The 22,169-nt window shown below is 43.2% G+C and overlaps 3 protein-coding genes and 2 long non-coding RNA genes across 5 annotated transcripts; all 5 read right to left on the bottom strand.

Moving 5' to 3' along the window:
• Positions 1 to 7,652: 7,652 nt before the first annotated feature.
• On the bottom strand, positions 7,653 to 10,847 carry LOC124277469. Its single transcript, XM_046713165.1, has 9 exons — positions 10,770 to 10,847; positions 10,294 to 10,421; positions 10,023 to 10,155; positions 9,781 to 9,898; positions 9,409 to 9,645; positions 8,962 to 9,077; positions 8,329 to 8,674; positions 8,093 to 8,191; positions 7,653 to 7,858 (listed from the first exon to the last, which is right to left on the bottom strand). Exons 1-8 carry the CDS (start codon positions 10,820 to 10,822, stop codon positions 8,171 to 8,173), a joined length of 1,152 nt encoding a protein of 383 aa, XP_046569121.1. The 5' UTR covers positions 10,823 to 10,847; the 3' UTR covers positions 7,653 to 7,858; positions 8,093 to 8,170.
• Positions 10,848 to 13,875: 3,028 nt separating this feature from the next.
• On the bottom strand, positions 13,876 to 15,505 carry LOC124277512. The gene is made up of 5 exons (XM_046713222.1): positions 15,403 to 15,505; positions 15,164 to 15,281; positions 14,793 to 15,029; positions 14,341 to 14,456; positions 13,876 to 14,053 (listed from the first exon to the last, which is right to left on the bottom strand). Exons 1-5 carry the CDS (start codon positions 15,438 to 15,440, stop codon positions 13,876 to 13,878), a joined length of 687 nt encoding a protein of 228 aa, XP_046569178.1. The 5' UTR covers positions 15,441 to 15,505.
• Positions 15,506 to 15,512: 7 nt separating this feature from the next.
• On the bottom strand, positions 15,513 to 16,373 carry LOC124277468. The gene is made up of 3 exons (XR_006898829.1): positions 16,149 to 16,373; positions 15,674 to 15,801; positions 15,513 to 15,535 (listed from the first exon to the last, which is right to left on the bottom strand). It is a non-coding gene; the product is annotated as an uncharacterized LOC124277468 (long non-coding RNA).
• Positions 16,374 to 18,482: 2,109 nt separating this feature from the next.
• Positions 18,483 to 20,867, bottom strand: LOC124277467. Its single transcript, XM_046713164.1, has 7 exons — positions 20,790 to 20,867; positions 20,551 to 20,668; positions 20,179 to 20,415; positions 19,720 to 19,835; positions 19,085 to 19,431; positions 18,849 to 18,947; positions 18,483 to 18,614 (listed from the first exon to the last, which is right to left on the bottom strand). The coding sequence occupies exons 1-7, from the start codon at positions 20,825 to 20,827 to the stop codon at positions 18,499 to 18,501; spliced, it is 1,071 nt and encodes a 356-aa protein (XP_046569120.1). The 5' UTR covers positions 20,828 to 20,867; the 3' UTR covers positions 18,483 to 18,498.
• Positions 20,868 to 20,901: 34 nt separating this feature from the next.
• On the bottom strand, positions 20,902 to 21,813 carry LOC124277466. The gene is made up of 3 exons (XR_006898828.1): positions 21,537 to 21,813; positions 21,063 to 21,190; positions 20,902 to 20,924 (listed from the first exon to the last, which is right to left on the bottom strand). It is a non-coding gene; the product is annotated as an uncharacterized LOC124277466 (long non-coding RNA).
• Between the last annotated feature and the right edge of the window lie 356 nt (positions 21,814 to 22,169).

The following is a 22,169-nucleotide window of genomic DNA, read 5'->3' as shown; positions in this document are numbered from 1 at the left end:
ATTGATTTATAAATATTCAATAATCGGGTCAATAAGTCAAACTGAAATAGAATCGTTTTTATATGTTTGTGTATCTGTATATGACAAATATAGACATGAGGGAAGCCACCGACCTGAAAAAGCCACAAATGTTATAATCTAGATCAAACAGGTTTGTGGGAAAGGGTCGTATGGCGCCTCTTTGAAATCTTGGTAGAAAGGGAATGCTCCATTGTATCTCTGAAGTTGTGACATGCAAACACGAAAGGCTGGAGCTGCTGGAATATTGCTGGACATCAAGGTAAAGATGAATCTTTAGGCACCTAAATATGAAATAGACGAGGCGGTCTCACAGGATCGCCTATATTTCCAGTTCAAGAAGGAAATTGGCTATTTGATGATCATTGAACGATATCAGAACATTTTATCAAATTAACTTGTTTTGACTTCAAGCAGAGTTTCCGATTCATATGTATATAGAAAACACGCCAAGAGGAAGGGGAATACAGTGGCGCCTATGCTATGGGGATTCTTACTTCTAGCTTAAACGACGCTGAGACGCAAAATGAACTAAAATTGCATTTAATCCGATTTTGCTGGGTGAACTCCTTGAATACGCTTCCTGTTTTTCTTCTGACAGAAAGGTATTAATATAATCCCCATCGCTCATCAAGTTTGGGCATTAGAATAGTATTTCCAACTTCTACTCGATTGGGGACTCAGTGCGCTATAAAGTATGTAATAATGTCAACATTTCCATGTTTTATATGCAAAAGAGGATATGTTGAAAAAATAGATTATCTCAAACATTCAACAGGTGCCACGCAATTTCATGCTGAAGCCAAGCATCTAAATAAGTTCGCATTCGTGAGACGCACCTCCGAGACAAGCTGAATGTGTACTTCCTGTTCCCTCTCGAAGGGCCCCTACGAAGCGAATGCATTCGTCAACACTCGCCCCTTTCCGTAAATCTAGTAAGAAGATCAAGGTTGATAATGCTATTGGTTTGTCCCGTGAATAACCCGTATGAAATTGCTGACACTGTCGGCAAGCTTGATCTTTGGTCATTCCATGCCAAGACTGACATCTGCTCAACGTCATGAAGACTTTGGAATGGTTCGAGCAGGCATGATCCAACAACAGGTGGCAGCACATTTAAAATGCCATCGTAACACGATATCTGCATTGGTCAGGCGTTATGGAAGCAGTAATGACGCCGCCGACCACTCTCACGTTCTGGGCGTCCCCGAGTAACGACGCCAAGACAGGACAGATAGTTTCGGGTGACTCATCTCAGACACAGGTTCCGGACGGCAGTGACCAAGTCCCTAACCATTCCCAGGCCTTTAATGCTCATTTGAAGCCTATATGCTGGCCAATGCACTGCTGTGCTTCACGCGATGATGGTCAATAAGTACCTGTTATTTAATTTTGGTATCGGACAGTAGACCCTCGAATTTAATGAACTTGACGCCATCGCGTTACGGATATTGTTCATGTTCTTTTGACATGTTGTTGTAAATCCAAGCATTTCCAGCTTATAAAGTGTCTACATCATTTCGCCTTTTCTGTGTCGATTCCACTTCTGAAGGAATTTTCTGTGTGCACAGTTTCTATGTGGCTAGTATATTTCAAACAACAACGATAATTTATTCCACTCCAAGCGTTCTAGTAAAATGAATGTAGGTGTCGCAGAAGCGCCAGCATATTCCTGATGTATGTAGTATTAGTGGGCTTCTATGATATAAATATATTCTTTTGTACAAATGTATATTTGGCTGATGCCATTCAACACATTCATTCTCAGATGTCAACTCGTGTTTGCTGTAAAAACACATTTATGATTATGATACCAAATAAGATGAAGAAACTGACAAAACGAACGTGTATTTCCATTTTGAGAAATATCTGCTTAGGACTGAATATGCCCTTTCAAAGACAGCGTTAACAAGAGTACTCACTTGTTTATGAATTTAATTACGTCAGAAACATCAATAAGGAACGCCAAATCCACCATGTCGTAGGTTGGGTAGAAATTATTCTATTTGTTGTTAATATAAAGCCTCACTCCGGCAATATTCAGGCGGTCTGCAATTAACCAGATACGCAACTAGGAGACGATGACATGTGTCAATGAGTCAACGAGCCTGACAACCCGATTAATCGCCTTTTTACGGCAAGCATGGGTTACCTGAAGACCAATTCTTACCCGATCTTCACGGGTCAGAAGTAATCTAAATATATCGGCAGGATTACGAAGCAACTCCACTTAGGAATTAACAGATTGTCGTAAAGGGCGTCTCATTGGATGGGATTGTCCAGCAACTTTTATCTAATGAGTGTCATCGTAATTCGACCAATGGTTCGTAACTTTTCAATGCAAACTACGGTTCATGCCGAACTAAAGGGACCACTAATTACACTTCGTTCTCATCGTATACTACCATCAAAATTTTGGCTCACCTGGAAGCGCTCACTATATGCTGAATATGCATATATATGTATGGTTACTTCGAAGATGAATTTCCTCGACTAACTTGGGGAACCAACTGCAAACTTTATGCAGATGAATTGTACGAGGATCATGCATCAAATTGCTAAAAGCGTAATTACAAATATCTTCATGTGAACAGCTGCGTTTTTATTATGTAAAGTAGCTGAGGCGAATGCGCAACTTTTCACTGATTTTCATCATTTACTGAACTCATGAAAATAATCTTTTCAACGTTGCGAATTTGTTTTTACAAATACATTAGTTCATGTAAACAGTACCTCGGTTCTAGTAAAGGAATATTTTAGTAAAGTCAATTTCAGAACAGTTGACTAGCAGAGTATAAGTGGCTACATTTACACTATTGAGTCTAAAACTTCTTTTGATGGAGTAGTATATGGTTAGTTTACACGCATTTCGACCCCCAAAATACACAGCAAGTGGAAGAAAACCCATCATTTGGTTATATCTCCATCAGTTTGTTAAAAGCTTGTTCGTTATACGCAGGATTATCCGCATCAATTACTGTAGTTTTATTTACAGGCAGCCCGTTAAACAACATCAGCATCCTGAAAGATCGGCACAACGGAGAGTTATCCGAAGTTTGGCTTACTACCGGTAATACATGAATAAATAACCGTCTTTGGACCTGACAACTACGTGAGTGAGAGTGGAAGTTTAGTTTTACGCCGCTTTTTAGCAATAATCCCAGCAATATCAATGTATGTACACCCAGAAATGGACTTCACGCATTGTACTTAACTGGGGGAATGAGACCGAAGCCTTCTACGTGACAGACAAAACGCTTTTTACCACCGCCCCTGAACAATCGCCAATACGTGAGGGATAAGGCATATAATTTCGAGACTTTGAAGTACGTTCGATACAACTGTAGGCTTCATTTTTCTAGATAAATTCGTAACCCTTTCATAAAGAGTCTTACTTATACGATATCTTTGAACTGAGTAAAAGCGTTCAGTATATCATCGAAATGCCATCGCCATTGAAAACCCAACCAGTCACCCCGATGTTAGAAATGAGGAAGATTTATGACAAACACTAAAGTTTGCTGGCGTAGAAGACTGATGAAGAAACGTCTCCGTCTGACAGCTGAGAGGCGTTACCGTCGTGGAAGTCGTGATGGGGTTGAAACCCGCCTAACGAATGCAACATTGCATGTTGAAATGTAACACCGTTACCAGAAATAACCGTTTATTAACGACCAACCGGCCTTCAATGTCCAAAAAGTCAGTGCGTGTTGCGAAGGATTGATATCACCTTGTCTGGCAAAGATATGGACGCTAGCAAACACTCACGCATGTGTGAGCACGGAAATTCGGTCTTTTGAAGGATTAGAAGTGTTTAGAAGGGACAGGATCGATGTATCGATTACAGATGACACAGGGTTTGACCTGCGGTGTGCGCCAATGGTTCTATGCGCGTTAGAGGTGAACTGTTGTTTTGTTGAAGGCAAACATTACCGGAGTTCCACGTGTGGCGTTAAATACACGAGGTTTAACGGCTGAACTTTACAGTACAGCGCATGTTGACGTACACCTCGCACACACTGACATCGATGTGATAAAAGTCGACTTCTTGGTTTTTACATACAGACCAACGTCACATATAAATCGACAAATACACAGGTCGCTTGTCACTGAAGACTATTATCAACCAAAGAACCTCCTTTACGACCATGTGCCAACGAGACGGAACCCAGCGAGTACTCACACCATTGATCGTTCAGATTACATCGGCAACATTTCCTCGTGAGCATGTCTCCAAGCGTTGCAGCCTCCACTCTACACATTGCGTTTTGGAACGTTAGGTTTCACAAAGATAAATATAGATTCCGTGAGGTATATAAAGCCACAATTCGTTTTTATTGAACAATGATACTGTCACAATCACACTGCATAGCGGTCATGTGTATGAGGGGTAATGGAGGAGCCTACTGTATACAAACCCATGAAATATTGACGTTGTTAGTCAATGTTCAACATACATCACAGTATCGTTATGTTTTAGACATGTTTGAGAATGCCCTGAAGTACTTTATTAGGCTGTTTGTCGTTTAACGCCACCCTTATCAATATTCCAGCAGTCTGTAAATAATCCATTCTGGACCAGACAATCAAGTGACTGACATCATGAGCATCGATCTACGCAATTGGGATAGGGTGACATGTATGAACCAAAGTCAGCAAGCCTGACCACCCGACCCCGTCCGTCGTCTCTACGACATGCGTGGGTTGCTGAAGATCAGTTCGAACCCGTTTCTTCACGAGGTACTAGCGTTCTGGTAATGATACGCTGTGTTAAGGTGTCAATACCAGCCTGATATTGTCCATCAGTACATCGGAGTTGCGTCCCCTGAAATACAATCATCTGATTTCTATCTGTATTCCCTGTGTTTGCTCATTCATTGTGAAAACATTAGTTAACTAGGGACAGTTTCGTGAACTGATTCAGTTTCTAGAACAATTTGTCAAGATGTAAGCTGTACAAACGTGATATTATAGTTTACACTTGGGTACCCCTGTCGTGTACGGCGCCGTGAAACACTGTGCGGAGTTGCGTCCCTTTGATGTGACAGGAACCTATGATTGAATCCACGATTCGCCTGATTGTCTCCACTTAACGTTCTAGGTGTAACAGTGTCACATCCGAGTATATGTGGGTTTCACAAAGATGATTATATCACAAGGGCCTCCATTTATTAGAGTTTTTCTGCCACGTCTTTTGCCGAGATATAAATCGAAATACCTGTTCAAAACAGCGTCAAACCAAACACACACACAAAGATACGTCTAGAGAATACGTAAGGGAAGTCGGTAATGTCCGAGAGCGCTCGTCGTAAATCATCACGGAAAAGGACGATATTGGATGAATGCTGAAAGGTCATTGTCAAATATTTTTATGGTCGACTTGAGGATAAATTTCCTTTTGGAAACGAATATGTAAAATTACTAGGTTTGCCATTGGTATATTTATGAACGGTGTTACGCGTATGCCTATTTTGATTTATGATAGATTATCTTGGACCATGAGTTTCATGCAAACTCTCGGGCAGCCCATTTATCCGGGATATCAAATTACCCGACCTTCATTCGGAACTCCCCATGTAAATTCACTGACTACCTCGAGTGAATCTTCCTTGTTTAATTATTCCACCAAAGCCCGTTAGGAAGTTTCGCTTTTTAACGGCTCATAATCACGACAGCGTCATCTGAGAATCTGGTATTGCCCCCGAACCAATAACTCTTTCCATTGCAGAATGTCCTCTTTTTGTTAATCTTCCTTCGTCGACAGCCAACGTTTCTTTTAACTACACTGTATTTTCAAACATTTGAACCTCGTGGAATCCTTCACAAGGAGGCGACCACATACATTTCGAAATCGGTAATTTCCGAGAGTTCTCGTACGTTATCGGTAATTGTTACACCTATACACAGAAAGAGACGGGTGGGAGTAGTACTAGGTCGTGATTGTGTTTAAGATGGGCACAGTCAATCTGATACAATGTTAAGGTTATGATACTGTTGATATATATTGATGTTGTTCATCAATGCACGCCATGTTTTATTACCTTGATTGTTAACTGTCAACAAGATGTATGTTTGTAAAACAGTAACACGTGCAATAAACAGTTAACAGTTAACTAGTTTGAATGCTTCCAGACGTGTTGGCAGTTTTCATATCCTGCGTTAACCTTTCACCAGAAGAATGATATCGTTCCTTTCAAGGGGACTTCCAGAATTATTCAACTGTGAAGACTTATCTGCCGATGTACGGATTAACGGAGTTTGCTTGCAGGTTACCTACTTTACTGAAGTCATAGGCACTGGAGGGGACATGATATACTGGCGGTTACTTGCTATGTCTCAGAAACTGCAGATCGATTGAGTCATATTACATGTAATGATTTTTGATAGAGTGGTGCGCAGTGTGATGGTCAGTTGGCTGATGGAAACACACTGGACGGGTTTCCAAGGCGTCTTGTGCTATACACATATTAAGGTTATAGTTTAACTAAAACCGTCTGAGATATCACAGAAATATAAGCAACTTATGCAACAAGAGTGCTAAGAAAACCCGCCTTGAACCTGTTCCGTGGTCAAGCGTGAATGTACAAAGGGAGACCACTCTAGTTTCGTTATTCCGCGGCATTATTTTAGTGAATTTCAGCTGAAGTCTGCTGAAGTCTGCTCTAGGACTGATTACAAATAAGTGAACTGCAACACAGACACACAGACTGAGAATCTGCAGCTGTGACTGTTTGTATCTTTCAGATACGATGGCATGCATCAACCAAGTAAGCGAACCTGGTCCCATAGACGCCTCTTTCGACATGAAGATGCTGCTGAAGTCCAACTCGAACCCCGATCTTTAAGGGTCGATAATAATCTAGACAAGGGACAATCAGGATGCAAGACAGATGTTAAACAATGTGTGTGTCTAGGAAGATAATACTCTCGGGTTCAGCAGCCTGCCATGTGGTGGCTCGCAAGTACAAAACGATCAACTACAAAATGTTTACACTTTTATCATTATGCGTCAGCAGACAAAATATATTCACAATATATAAAGTAAAGAAGCGAAAAGAAAGTCCATTTCTCCAAGATCACGTGATCTGCAGGGTAAAATCCATGCCGCTCTTTCCGACCCCCAAGCCCACGCCGACACCACCCAAAAGGACATGCCCCGTACGTCCATGGGGAATTTTGCTTGATACGCATGCCTGTAAGAAACAGAAGTAACACCATAATCCAAGAGAACCATACAAATATACAAAGAGACACGCAGCATGCACAGTTTTAGTAATCATTTGCTTCACTTCCACTCCCAACAGAAGGACCACTCAGACTAACCTCGGACTAACCCACTGAACTGCTGTGTTTGACCCTCCCTACATTCGGGGGTGACGCACGTGGAATCTCATCTACCCGCCACAGCCCGAGTCCCCACTTTCACATGCAGTCGAATGGGACTACTTCAAAGGTACATGAACCCGCCCGACCTGCTTGACCCCACTACGGTCACGCGCATTTTACGACCGCTTTTCTGTGCTACTCTCAATATCGGTCTCCCTGAGAAACAGCCCCACCTGCTTCACCCGACTTCAGACCCCACTTTGTCAGATCCAAGGAAGGCACAGAGTAATGAAAACAGACAAAATGTGTACACCTTCATCAATGTGTATTCACAGTAGAAAATAAAGTTTTTACAACATATACAACTGAAATGAAATGAAAGTCTAGTTCTCCAAGATCACGTGATCTGCAGGATAAAATCCATGCCGCTTCTTCCGACCCCCAAGCCCACGCCGACACCACCCAAAGGACATGCCCCGTACGTCCATGGGGAATTTTTGCTTGATACGCATGCCTGCAAGAAACAGAAGTAACACCATAATCCAAGAGAACCATACAAATATACAAAGAGACACGCAGCATGCACAGTTTTAGTAATCACTTGCTTCACTTCCACTCCCAACAGAAGGACCACTCAGACTAACCTCGTACATGTAGCATGCTTACATGGTCATCTATGGACGCAACAATGGCCGCTCCTACATCCCATGCATGAGTGTTACAGACACTGCTCCTTGGGAACACTCACCCAGATTCAGCTGGAGGTGCTCAGGGTGGGTGGGCTTGAAGGGGCGGATAACGCGCACATACACGTCTTCCAGATACTTCACGTCCTCCTCCACTGCAGCTGAGGAGAGACACAAAAATTGATTGAACATCTGCATCTTACCATATAATCTCTTTCGTAAATTTTAAAGTTTAAAGCAATATGAAGTGTCCTCACAGACAGAGTTTTATACATGTATAATGCAAGACTCCATTTACCTTTTGAGATGACAGTAACAGATTCGTTGTTGTTGAAGTCCCGTTGTCACCATTCTTGGTACTAGACTTAGAGATCCAGCGTCTGCGACTGTGAACGGGCTGGCCAATGGCTGACATGATTTCTTGTGCCAGGAGGTTCTCCTCAGTCAGGCCTTTCTTTGGATCTCGTCTAATGGCCACATCCGATGCTCGGACGAACGGGGTTGGAATTTTCTCCAAGAAGCCAAACTTCCCATGCCAGGCCTGAACATCTGGGAAGATGTACTTCTGTGAGGTGACATCACAGGTGGCATTGATGATGTCATCGACAGCTATGTCATCAATGGCCGCCTTCAGGAAGCTGCTCCTGAAGCAACACACAATACCTTCATTAATATAAACAAAGCATAGGTTAACTATCAAAGCAACGCAAAGACAAGTCAGTCTGACTCAGTCATTTAGAAGATTAACTCTAAATGCAATTAAAAGTGAGGGAGCCGGTACACACTGATGCAATGATCATAGCTTTCTTCTACCCGATCCTGATTACTATTCAACACTTGGAGAGAAACACAGAGAGGGGAGAAAAGGAAAGAGCATCAAAACTTTGGATCAATACACTGTAACACAGATAAGCCAGCCCTATTGCTGTACCTGTCACCGTTGTCAGGCGAGCATGTCTTGACAACAAAGTCTCTGAGACTGGAGATCAAGGACTCCAACTGACTCTTCTGCAGGTCACATGCTTCTTGACATGCATGGTCAGAGGTCTGGGTGGGTGGAGGGAGGGAGGGGGACAAACAGAACAGGGAATAGATAGAGAAAGGAAAGCAAACAAACTAAAAAGTAACAAAGAGAAGGACAGAAAAAACACAAGCACAAAACAGACGTAAACAAGATTGAGAGACAGACGTGAATGAACGTTGGTGCTTTACATGGCATGTGCATGTATAGGTTTCAGTAAGTGGAGCGTTTACTCACACAGAGAAAGGGGGTTACAAAGGGATTAAGATAAACAGTTCTGTAAGAAAGGAGTCCTTCAAAGAATGAGTAGGAATGGCTGGAAACTCAGATGTGAGCACCCCTGTTTTTAATGCTCACCTTTCTCAGCCTGTTCACAAGCTCGCTTTCCTCTTTCAACAGGCACTCATAACGGGCTTTGTGGGTCTGCTCCTTCTGATTGTGTTTAACCAGCTTGGACTCCAGAGTCCGGACTTTCTTCTCCAGCATACTTTGCTGAGACGTCTTGGACCTTTCCCCCACTTTCACTAGCTCAGCCTTCAGCTCGCTTATTCTCCTTTCATAATTACGAGAGGCAGCCATGGCCATTATTCCGCTCTGCAAAAATGGAGAAGACATTCACCTTGTCATATTGTACTTGAAATAAACACGCGTGTGTACAGTAGTATTCAGAATAGAAAACAAACTACATTCAAGTGTTTCATCCTAAGGGCAGTCGCCAGAATAACTCACCTCCTTCACCTCCTGAAGATGTTTGAGGCACACCATGTGTCTCTCAGTCAGGGACAGAAGTTCCCGGCTCAAGGCCTTGTGCTCAGACAACACGCCTCCCCTGTTAGTCGAGGCCAATCTGAAAACATCAACCACTAATATGAATGCCACTCTGTCCATGTTTTTAATAATCACACAGTCAAAACAACACGTGGATATATAGTCACACACGAATGACACTAACAAATGTTCATTACTCTTACCTTTTTAGAGAATGGATGGGTCCACCCTGGGTCGTCATATCACGTGACACAGCGAGAATATGATTAGCCTCCTGTTCGGAGGATATCAAGTAGCAGTCTAGAAGATGGCGAATCTCATAACTCTCGGAACAAGCTGAAAACGGAATAAAGAGAACTTGTGGGGTTGCTAATTAAGCAAAACAAACCTAAAGGAGTGCCCGAAGCAACATAACAGGAACATCAGTCAAAACGTTATTTTGAATAGTAGCTGAATAAGTAATTGCATGCTTACCATCTTGACTGACAGTGCCAAGCTTAGTCCTACAATCCTGACACCAGTCGAGCAGCTTTTCGGCGTATGAATTGCTGATGCCTACCCGGGACTTCATTATGTCCACCCAGAAACGAGAAGGGTTCAAGCTGTAAACAGACAACATGAACTCCATCTGACCTGTGATAAAGTAGGGGCTATTGTTACGCGATTTGGCACGAAATTGGCATATTGTTTTAGGGCGAAAATGTAAGAATATCATCGCCAATATTGTCGACAATTCTAAATAGACTTTTTACACAGTTAGAAAAGGGGAACGGGATGAGGCATTTAAGGCAGATTGATTGCTAAAATTCTTTGATGTATCTGGGTAGACCTTGTTGAAGTTATGTACAAAATGGCGTCCAACTCGGACATAGCAACGAGAACGTCCGTTACATTTAATTTGGAGATTCCGTCACACTGCGTGCAGAATGGAACCAAAGAAAGTTACTTACAGTTCCCCGTCGTTCTGGAGATGATGAAAATCGGGTAGATGGATCTCGTTCATACTTGGAAACGCAGAGAAAAGACAATTTGGGCAGAACTTATGCGGTCAACTGTTGCGAAACTGGTTGCTACTCAGGCAATGGCGGCCTTGCGATTGTGACGTCACAGAAACGATTCCGTCACGTCTCGGTAAAGTCCGTCATTGCAGGCTTAAGCTGGTTCCTGGCTCCCTTTGCGCGCACCAACTAGCGACATGCAAGACGGGGCCCAGCTTATTGCAGGCTGGGCACGACATGCATTAACATGGCAGTCTGGAAATATGCGGGGAATACAGGAACATAGACAGATATCCCGTCACCGAGAAGCGTGGCCCGCATGAGATGCTGAGTGTGTTGGTCTTTGACGGTTGCCGATTTTAGTCCAAATTGATGTGTGCAAGTATATGGAGCTCATAAGTCCAGGAACTGGTTATTCCTGTACCATTTTGTCGATGATATCGTGTCATATATCATTAGAAAGATGATATCCTCAAGTATATGACAAGATTACAATTATAGATTGATATCTGGTCTGCCAGGAGGAAGGCAAACGATACCGAAAGTCGCAATACTTTAGTCTTACAGACTTGAGTATATGGACCTCATAAATTCAGATATTTATTACGCCTACACTATTTTATGGATGATATCGTGCCGCATATCATTGAAGGGATTATATCCTCAAGTATACGACAAAATCCCAATCATAGATAAATATCTTGTCTGCGAGGAGGGAGACGAGAGATACTAAAAGTCGCAATTCGCAAGTTTTGCCGACTTTCAGTCCAACTTTAAGCGTGCAAGTATCCGGGAATAACAAGTTCAGAAATTGATTGCTCATGTACCATTTTGTCGATGATATCGTTCCATATATCATTAAAAAGCACATATCCTCAAGTATATGACAAAATTACAATCACAGAAAAATATCGTTTCTGAGAGCAATGAGACCATAGATACCAAAAGTCGCAATTCTTTAGGTTTACCGACTTTAGTAAATGGACCTCATACTTTCAGGTATTTATCACGCCTACACTATTACATGGATGATGTGGTGCCATATATCATTATAGAGATTATATCCTCAAGTATACGACAAAATTAGTAACATAAAACAATATCGTTTCTGCGAGCAATGAGACGAAAGATAAGGAAAGTCGCAATTCTTAATGGTTGTCAATTTAGCTATGACATTTTATACGTGGTAGTATGTGACCCTTAATGCATGTGGCGAGAATTTGTCAGTGCCATCCCGCCATGTGCCACTGAAAAGGCTACATCTTCTAGTGTGAGGGAAAATGAAGATGAAAACTAAACATCCATTCTGCCAGCAGACTCAAAGTCAGAAGTCTGTGTTGTTTCCGATTGTTGAGCAGCCCTGAATGTTCGGGGATTATTTGGGATGATTTTATAATTCTATAGCAATATTCAGTTCCCACTTAGTCCGGCTTATAATTAGGGAGCTCGATACCTATACTACCCTCCTTTAGTGTTTCCTCAGGAAAAATGTATGGTGTACATAGATAGCTTGGGTGTTGTGCGTGGGAGTGAAGCGGCCCAAGTTTAACTTCGTGGTTTTAGCAAACTGTGTATATCATCAAACCATGTATATTTGTTCTTACGCCTGTATCTAGAGGCTCACCTTTTGATTTTCCGATTTCCCTTGCGATTAGAGGCCAGCCCTGTGTAAGTACGATAGAGTAAATTACACTCCCTGGTATGTGCAATGGATTGGTAGAAAATTTGAGTGACTTGCATGTTCTGTTTGTATATTCGATTCATACAGCCTTATTTGCCAGTACCCATCTGTACTTTTTCCAATGAAAGATCATGAACAGCGACGCGCGTAGGGATTCGACGGGCCTGGTAGTGTCCACAACTGAAATAGTCCCTTGATCGAGGAAGCCATGTCCCATTATTGTTCCACTGAACTGCTGTGTCTGACCCTCCCTACATTCGGGGTGACGCACGTGGAATCTCATCTACCCGCCACAGCCCGAGTCCCCACTTTCACAGTCGAATGGGACTACTTCAAAGGTACATGAACCCGCCCGACCTGCTTGACCCCACTTCAGACCCCACTACGGCCACGCGCATTTTACGGCCGCTTTTCTGTGCTACTCTCAATATCAGTCTCCCTGAGAAACAGCCCCACCTGCTTCACCCGACTTCAGACCCCACTTTGTCAGATCCAAGGAAGGCACAGAGTAATGAAAACAGACAAAATGTGTACACCTTCATCAATGTGTATTCACAGTAGAAAATAAAGTTTTTACAACATATACAACTGAAATGAAATGAAAGTCTAGTTCTCCAAGATCACGTGATCTGCAGGATAAAATCCATGCCGCTTCTTCCGACCCCCAAGCCCACGCCGACACCACCCAAAGGACATGCCCCGTACGTCCATGGGGAATTTTTGCTTGATACGCATGCCTGCAAGAAACAGAAGTAACACCATAATCCAAGAGAACCATACAAATATACAAAAAGACGCGCAGCATGCACAGTTTTAGTTATCACTTGCTTCACTTCCACTCCCAACAGAAGGACCACTCAGACTAACCTCGTACATGTAGCATGCTTACATGGTCATCTATGGACGCAACAATGGCCGCTCCTACATCCCATGCTTGAGTGTTACAGACACTGCTCCTTGGGAACACTCACCCAGATTCAGCTGGAGGTGCTCAGGGTGGGTGGGCTTGAAGGGGCGGATAACGCGCACATACACGTCTTCCAGATACTTCACGTCCTCCTCCACTGCAGCTGAGGAGAGACACAAAAATTGATTGAACATCTGCATCTTACCATATAATCTCTTTCGTAAATTTTAAAGTTTAAAGCAATATGAAGTGTCCTCACAGACAGAGTTTTATACATGTATAATGCAAGACTCCATTTACCTTTTGAGATGACAGTAACAGATTCGTTGTTGTTGAAGTCACCGTTGTCACCATTCTTGGTACTAGACTTAGAGATCCAGCGTCTGCGACTGTGAACGGGCTGGCCAATGGCTGACATGATTTCTTGTGCCAGGAGGTTCTCCTCAGTCAGGCCTTTCTTTGGATCTCGTCTAATGGGCCACATCCGATGCTCGGACGAACGGGGTTGGAATTTTCTCCAAGAAGCCAAACTTCCCATGCCAGGCCTGAACATCTGGGAAGATGTACTTCTGTGAGGTGACATCACAGGTGGCATTGATGATGTCATCGACAGCTATGTCATCAATGGCCGCCTTCAGGAAGCTGCTCCTGAAGCAACACACAATACCTTCATTAATATAAACAAAGCATAGGTTAACTATCAAAGCAACGCAAAGACAAGTCAGTCTGACTCAGTCATTTAGAAGATTAACTCTAAATGCAATTAAAAGTGAGGGAGCCGGTACACACTGATGCAATGATCATAGCTTTCTTCTACCCGATCCTGATTACTATTCAACACTTGAGAGAAACACAGAGAGAGGGAGAAAAGGAAAGAGCATCAAAACTTTGGATCAATACACTGTAACACAGATAAGCCAGCCCTATTGCTGTACCTGTCACCGTTGTCAGGCGAGCATGTCTTGACAACAAAGTCTCTGAGACTGGAGATCAAGGACTCCAACTGACTCTTCTGCAGGTCACATGCTTCTTGACATGCATGGTCAGAGGTCTGGGTGGGTGGAGGGAGGGAGGGGGACAAACAGAACAGGGAATAGATAGAGAAAGGAAAGCAAACAAACTAAAAAGTAACAAAGAGAAGGACAGAAAAAACACAAGCACAAAACAGACGTAAACAAGATTGAGAGACAGACGTGAATGAACGTTGGTGCTTTACATGGCATGTGCATGTGCATGTATAGGTTTCAGTAAGTGGAGCGTTTACTCACACAGAGAAAGGGGGTTACAAAGGGATTAAGATAAACAGTTCTGTAAGAAAGGAGTCCTTCAAAGAATGAGTAGGAATGGCTGGAAACTCAGATGTGAGCACCCCTGTTTTAATGCTCACCTTTCTCAGCCTGTTCACAAGCTCGCTTTCCTCTTTCAACAGGCACTCATAACGGGCTTTGTGGGTCTGCTCCTTCTGATTGTGTTTAACCAGCTTGGACTCCAGAGTCCGGACTTTCTTCTCCAGCATACTTTGCTGAGACGTCTTGGACCTTTCCCCCACTTTCACTAGCTCAGCCTTCAGCTCGCTTATTCTCCTTTCATAATTACGAGAGGCAGCCATGGCCATTATTCCGCTCTGCAAAATGGAGAAGACATTCACCTTGTCATATTGTACTTGAAATAAACACGCGTGTGTACAGTAGTATTCAGAATAGAAAACAAACTACATTCAAGTGTTTCATCCTAAGGGCAGTCGCCAGAATAACTCACCTCCTTCACCTCCTGAAGATGTTTGAGGCACACCATGTGTCTCTCAGTCAGGGACAGAAGTTCCCGGCTCAAGGCCTTGTGCTCAGACAACACGCCTCCCCTGTTAGTCGAGGCCAATCTGAAAACATCAACCACTAATATGAATGCCACTCTGTCCATGTTTTTAATCACACAGTCAAAACAACACGTGGATATATAGTCACACACGAATGACACTAACAAATGTTCATTACTCTTACCTTTTTAGAGAATGGATGGGTCCACCCTGGGTCGTCATATCACGTGACACAGCGAGAATATGATTAGCCTCCTGTTCGGAGGATATCAAGTAGCAGTCTAGAAGATGGCAAATCTCATAACTCTCGGAACAAGCTGAAAACGGAATAAAGAGAACTTGTGGGGCTGCTAATTAAGCAAAACAAACCTAAAGGAGTGCCCGAAGCAACATAACAGGAACATCAGTCAAAACGTTATTTTGAATAGTAGCTGAATAAGTAATCGCATGCTTACCATCTTGACTGACAGTGCCAAGCTTAGTCCTACAATCCTGACACCAGTCGAGCAGCTTTTCGGCGTATGAATTGCTGATGCCTACCCGGGACTTCATTATGTCCACCCAGAAACGAGAAGGGTTCAAGCTGTAAACAGACAACATGAACTCCATCTGACCTGTGATAAAGTAGGGGCTATTGTTACGCGATTTGGCACGAAATTGGCATATTGTTTTAGGGCGAAAATGTAAGAATATCATCGCCAATATTGTCGACAATTCTAAATAGACTTTTACACAGTTAGAAAAGGGGAACGGGATGAGGCATTTAAGGCAGATTGATTGCTGAAATTCTTTTATGTATCTGGGTAGACCTTGTTGAAGTTATGTACAAAATGGCGTCCAACTCGGACATAGCAACGAGAACGTCCGTTACATTTAATTTGGAGATTCCGTCACACTGCGTGCAGAATGGAACCAAAGAAAGTTACTTACAGTTCCCCGTCGTTCTGGAGATGATGAAAATCGGGTAGATGGATCTCGTTCATACTTGGAAACGCAGAGAAAAGACAATTTGGGCAGAGCTTATGCGGTCAACTGATGCGAAACTGGTTGCTACTCAGGCAATGGCGGCCTTGCGATTGTGACGTCACAGAAACGATTCCGTCACGTCTCGGTAAAGTCCGTCATTGCAGGCTTAAGCTGGTTCCTGGCTCCCTTTGCGGCGCACCAACTAGCGACATGCAAGACGGGGCCCAGCTTATTGCAGGCTGGGTACGACATGCATTAACATGGCAGTCTGGAAATATGCGGGGAATACAGGAACATAGACAGATATCCCGTCACCGAGAAGCGTGGCCCGCATGAGATGCTGAGTGTGTTGGTCTTTGACGGTTGCCGATTTTAGTCCAAATTGATGTGTGCAAGTATATGGAGCTCATAAGTCCAGGAACTGGTTATTCCTGTACCATTTTGTCGATGATATCGTGTCATATATCATTAGAAAGATGATATCCTCAAGTATATGACAAGATTACAATTATAGATTGATATCTGGTCTGCCAGGAGGAAGGCAAACGATACCGAAAGTCGCAATACTTTAGTCTTACAGACTTGAGTATATGGACCTCATAAATTCAGATATTTATTACGCCTACACTATTTTATGGATGATATCGTGCCGCATATCATTGAAGGGATTATATCCTCAAGTATACGACAAAATCCCAATCATAGATAAATATCTTGTCTGCGAGGAGGGAGACGAGAGATACTAAAAGTCGCAATTCGCAAGTTTTGCCGACTTTCAGTCCAACTTTAAGCGTGCAAGTATCCGGGAAGAACAAGTTCAGAAATTGATTGCTCATGTACCATTTTGTCGATGATATCGTTCCATATATCCTTAAAAAGCACATATCCTCAAGTATATGACAAAATTACAATCACAGAAAAATATCGTTTCTGAGAGCAATGAGACCATAGATACCAAAAGTCGCAATTCTTTAGGTTTACCGACTTTAGTAAATGGACCTCATACTTTCAGGTATTTATCACGCCTACACTATTACATGGATGATGTGGTGCCATATATCATTATAGAGATTATATCCTCAAGTATACGACAAAATTAGTAACATAAAACAATATCGTTTCTGCGAGCAATGAGACGAAAGATAAGGAAAGTCGCAATTCTTAATGGTTGTCAATTTAGCTATGACATTTTATACGTGGTAGTATGTGACCCTTAATGCATGTGGCGAGAATTTGTCAGTGCCATCCCGCCATGTGCCACTGAAAAGGCTACATCTTCTAGTGTGAGGGAAAATGAAGATGAAAACTAAACATCCATTCTGCCAGCAGACTCAAAGTCAGAAGTCTGTGTTGTTTCCGATTGTTGAGCAGCCCTGAATGTTCGGGGATTATTTGGGATGATTTTATAATTCTATAGCAATATTCAGTTCCCACTTAGTCCGGCTTATAATTAGGGAGCTCGATACCTATACTACCCTCCTTTAGTGTTTCCTCAGGAAAAATGTATGGTGTACATAGATAGCTTGGGTGTTGTGCGTGGGAGTGAAGCGGCCCAAGTTTAACTTCGTGGTTTTAGCAAACTGTGTATATCATCAAACCATGTATATTTGTTCTTACGCCTGTATCTAGAGGCTCACCTTTTGATTTTCCGATTTCCCTTGCGATTAGAGGCCAGCCCTGTGTAAGTACGATAGAGTAAATTACACTCCCTGGTATGTGCAATGGATTGGTAGAAAATTTGAGTGACTTGCATGTTCTGTTTGTATATTCGATTCATACAGCCTTATTTGCCAGTACCCATCTGTACTTTTTCCAATGAAAGATCATGAACAGCGACGCGCGTAGGGATTCGACGGGCCTGGTAGTGTCCACAACTGAAATAGTCCCTTGATCGAGGAAGCCATGTCCCATTATTGTTCCACTGAACTGCTGTGTCTGACCCTCCCTACATTCGGGGGTGACGCACGTGGAATCTCATCTACCCGCCACAGCCCGAGTCCCCACTTTCACAGTCGAATGGGACTACTTCAAAGGTACATGAACCCGCCCGACCTGCTTGACCCCACTTCAGACCCCACTACGGCCACGCGCATTTTACGGCCGCTTTTCTGTGCTACTCTCAATATCAGTCTCCCTGAGAAACAGCCCCACCTGCTTCACCCGACTTCAGACCCCACTTTGTCAGATCCAAGGAAGGCACAGAGTAATGAAAACAGACAAAATGTGTACACCTTCATCAATGTGTATTCACAGTAGAAAATAAAGTTTTACAACATATACAACTGAAATGAAATGAAAGTCTAGTTCTCCAAGATCACGTGATCTGCAGGGTAAAATCCATGCCGCTTCTTCCGACCCCCAAGCCCACGCCGACACCACCCAAAGGACATGCCCCGTACGTCCATGGGGAATTTTGCTTGATACGCATGCCTGCAAGAAACAGAAGTAACACCATAATCCAAGAGAACCATACAAATATACAAAGAGACACGCAGCATGCACAGTTTTAGTAATCACTTGCTTCACTTCCACTCCCAACAGAAGGACCACTCAGACTAACCTCGTACATGTAGCATGCTTACATGGTCATCTATGGACGCAACAATGGCCGCTCCTACATCCCATGCATGAGTGTTACAGACACTGCTCCTTGGGAACACTCACCCAGATTCAGCTGGAGGTGCTCAGGGTGGGTGGGCTTGAAGGGGCGGATAACGCGCACATACACGTCTTCCAGATACTTCACGTCCTCCTCCACTGCAGCTGAGGAGAGACACAAAAATTCATTGAACATCTGCATCTTACCATATAATCTCTTTCGTAAATTTTAAAGTTTAAAGCAATATGAAGTGTCCTCACAGACAGAGTTTTATACATGTATAATACAAGACTCCATTTACCTTTTGAGATGACAGTAACAGATTCGTTGTTGTTGAAGTCACCGTTGTCACCATTCTTGGTACTAGACTTAGAGATCCAGCGTCTGCGACTGTGAACGGGCTGGCCAATGGCTGACATGATTTCTTGTGCCAGGAGGTTCTCCTCAGTCAGGCCTTTCTTTGGATCTCGTCTAATGGCCACATCCGATGCTCGGACGAACGGGGTTGGAATTTTCTCCAAGAAGCCAAACTTCCCATGCCAGGCCTGAACATCTGGGAAGATGTACTTCTGTGAGGTGACATCACAGGTGGCATTGATGATGTCATCGACAGCTATGTCATCAATGGCCGCCTTCAGGAAGCTGCTCCTGAAGCAACACACAATACCTTCATTAATATAAACAAAGCATAGGTTAACTATCAAAGCAACGCAAAGACAAGTCAGTCTGACTCAGTCATTTAGAAGATTAACTCTAAATGCAATTAAAAGTGAGGGAGCCGGTACACACTGATGCAATGATCATAGCTTTCTTCTACCCGATCCTGATTACTATTCAACACTTGGAGAGAAACACAGAGAGAGGGAGAAAAGGAAAGAGCATCAAAACTTTGGATCAATACACTGTAACACAGATAAGCCAGCCCTATTGCTGTACCTGTCACCGTTGTCAGGCGAGCATGTCTTGACAACAAAGTCTCTGAGACTGGAGATCAAGGACTCCAACTGACTCTTCTGCAGGTCACATGCTTCTTGACATGCATGGTCAGAGGTCTGGGTGGGTGGAGGGAGGGAGGGGGACAAACAGAACAGGGAATAGATAGAGAAAGGAAAGCAAACAAACTAAAAAGTAACAAAGAGAAGGACAGAAAAAACACAAGCACAAAACAGACGTAAACAAGATTGAGAGACAGACGTGAATGAACGTTGGTGCTTTACATGGCATGTGCATGTGCATGTGCATGTATAGGTTTCAGTAAGTGGAGCGTTTACTCACACAGAGAAAGGGGGTTACAAAGGGATTAAGATAAACAGTTCTGTAAGAAAGGAGTCCTTCAAAGAATGAGTAGGAATGGCTGGAAACTCAGATGTGAGCACCCCTGTTTTTAATGCTCACCTTTCTCAGCCTGTTCACAAGCTCGCTTTCCTCTTTCAACAGGCACTCATAACGGGCTTTGTGGGTCTGCTCCTTCTGATTGTGTTTAACCAGCTTGGACTCCAGAGTCCGGACTTTCTTCTCCAGCATACTTTGCTGAGACGTCTTGGACCTTTCCCCCACTTTCACTAGCTCAGCCTTCAGCTCGCTTATTCTCCTTTCATAATTACGAGAGGCAGCCATGGCCATTATTCCGCTCTGCAAAAATGGAGAAGACATTCACCTTGTCATATTGTACTTGAAATAAACACGCGTGTGTACAGTAGTATTCAGAATAGAAAACAAACTACATTCAAGTGTTTCATCCTAAGGGCAGTCGCCAGAATAACTCACCTCCTTCACCTCCTGAAGATGTTTGAGGCACACCATGTGTCTCTCAGTCAGGGACAGAAGTTCCCGGCTCAAGGCCTTGTGCTCAGACAACACGCCTCCCCTGTTAGTCGAGGCCAATCTGAAAACATCAACCACTAATATGAATGCCACTCTGTCCATGTTTTTAATCACACAGTCAAAACAACACGTGGATATATAGTCACACACGAATGACACTAACAAATGTTCATTACTCTTACCTTTTTAGAGAATGGATGGGTCCACCCTGGGTCGTCATATCACGTGACACAGCGAGAATATGATTAGCCTCCTGTTCGGAGGATATATCAAGTAGCAGTCTAGAAGATGGCAAATCTCATAACTCTCGGAACAAGCTGAAAACGGAATAAAGAGAACTTGTGGGGCTGCTAATTAAGCAAAACAAACCTAAAGGAGTGCCCGAAGCAACATAACAGGAACATCAGTCAAAACGTTATTTTGAATAGTAGCTGAATAAGTAATCGCATGCTTACCATCTTGACTGACAGTGCCAAGCTTAGTCCTACAATCCTGACACCAGTCGAGCAGCTTTTCGGCGTATGAATTGCTGATGCCTACCCGGGACTTCATTATGTCCACCCAGAAACGAGAAGGGTTCAAGCTGTAAACAGACAACATGAACTCCATCTGACCTGTGATAAAGTAGGGGCTATTGTTACGCGATTTGGCACGAAATTGGCATATTGTTTTAGGGCGAAAATGTAAGAATATCATCGCCAATATTGTCGACAATTCTAAATAGACTTTACACAGTTAGAAAAGGGGAACGGGATGAGGCATTTAAGGCAGATTGATTGCTGGAATTCTTTTATGTATCTGGGTAGACCTTGTTGAAGTTATGTACAAAATGGCGTCCAACTCGGACATAGCAACGAGAACGTCCGTTACATTTAATTTGGAGATTCCGTCACACTGCGTGCAGAATGGAACCAAAGAAAGTTACTTACAGTTCCCCGTCGTTCTGGAGATGATGAAAATCGGGTAGATGGATCTCGTTCATACTTGGAAACGCAGAGAAAAGACAATTTGGGCAGAGCTTATGCGGTCAACTGATGCGAAACTGGTTGCTACTCAGGCAATGGCGGCCTTGCGATTGTGACGTCACAGAAACGATTCCGTCACGTCTCGGTAAAGTCCGTCATTGCAGGCTTAAGCTGGTTCCTGGCTCCCTTTGCGCGCACCAACTAGCGACATGCAAGACGGGGCCCAGCTTATTGCAGGCTGGGCACGACATGCATTAACATGGCAGTCTGGAAATATTCGGGGAATACAGGAACATAGACAGATATCCCGTCACCGAGAAGCGTGGCCCGCATGAGATGCTGAGTGTGTTGGTCTTTGACGGTTGCCGATTTTAGTCCAAATTGATGTGTGCAAGTATATGGAGCTCATAAGTCCAGGAACTGGTTATTCCTGTACCATTTTGTCGATGATATCGTGTCATATATCATTAGAAAGATGATATCCTCAAGTATATGACAAGATTACAATTATAGATTGATATCTGGTCTGCCAGGAGGAAGGCAAACGATACCGAAAGTCGCAATACTTTAGTCTTACAGACTTGAGTATATGGACCT

This window comes from Haliotis rubra, unplaced genomic scaffold (genome assembly GCF_003918875.1).
Source record: "Haliotis rubra isolate DU_JTF1 unplaced genomic scaffold, ASM391887v1 Scf222, whole genome shotgun sequence".
Taxonomy (NCBI): Eukaryota; Metazoa; Mollusca; class Gastropoda; order Lepetellida; family Haliotidae; genus Haliotis; species Haliotis rubra.
This window is presented reverse-complemented; position numbering and strand designations above follow the sequence as displayed.

Excerpts from the sequence above, each read along its gene's own strand:
- LOC124277469 (XM_046713165.1), bottom strand. The coding sequence starts at position 10,822 with ATGAACGAGATCCATCTACCCGATTTTCATCATCTCCAGAACGACGGG. Across the intron at positions 9,899-10,022 it reads CCCATCCATTCTCTAAAAAG|ATTGGCCTCGACTAACAGGG; the intron begins GTAAGAGTAATG and ends TGATGTTTTCAG. Across the intron at positions 9,646-9,780 it reads ATCTTCAGGAGGTGAAGGAG|AGCGGAATAATGGCCATGGC; the intron begins GTGAGTTATTCT and ends CCATTTTTGCAG.
- LOC124277467 (XM_046713164.1), bottom strand. The coding sequence starts at position 20,827 with ATGACGACCCAGGGTGGACCCATCCATTCTCTAAAAAG. Across the intron at positions 19,836-20,178 it reads TTGTGAACAGGCTGAGAAAG|ACCTCTGACCATGCATGTCA; the intron begins GTGAGCATTAAA and ends CCACCCACCCAG. Across the intron at positions 18,948-19,084 it reads TGTTACTGTCATCTCAAAAG|CTGCAGTGGAGGAGGACGTG; the intron begins GTAAATGGAGTC and ends GTCTCTCCTCAG.
- LOC124277512 (XM_046713222.1), bottom strand. The coding sequence starts at position 15,440 with ATGACGACCCAGGGTGGACCCATCCATTCTCTAAAAAG. Across the intron at positions 14,457-14,792 it reads TTGTGAACAGGCTGAGAAAG|ACCTCTGACCATGCATGTCA; the intron begins GTGAGCATTAAA and ends CCACCCACCCAG. Across the intron at positions 14,054-14,340 it reads TCGCCTGACAACGGTGACAG|GAGCAGCTTCCTGAAGGCGG; the intron begins GTACAGCAATAG and ends GTGTTGCTTCAG.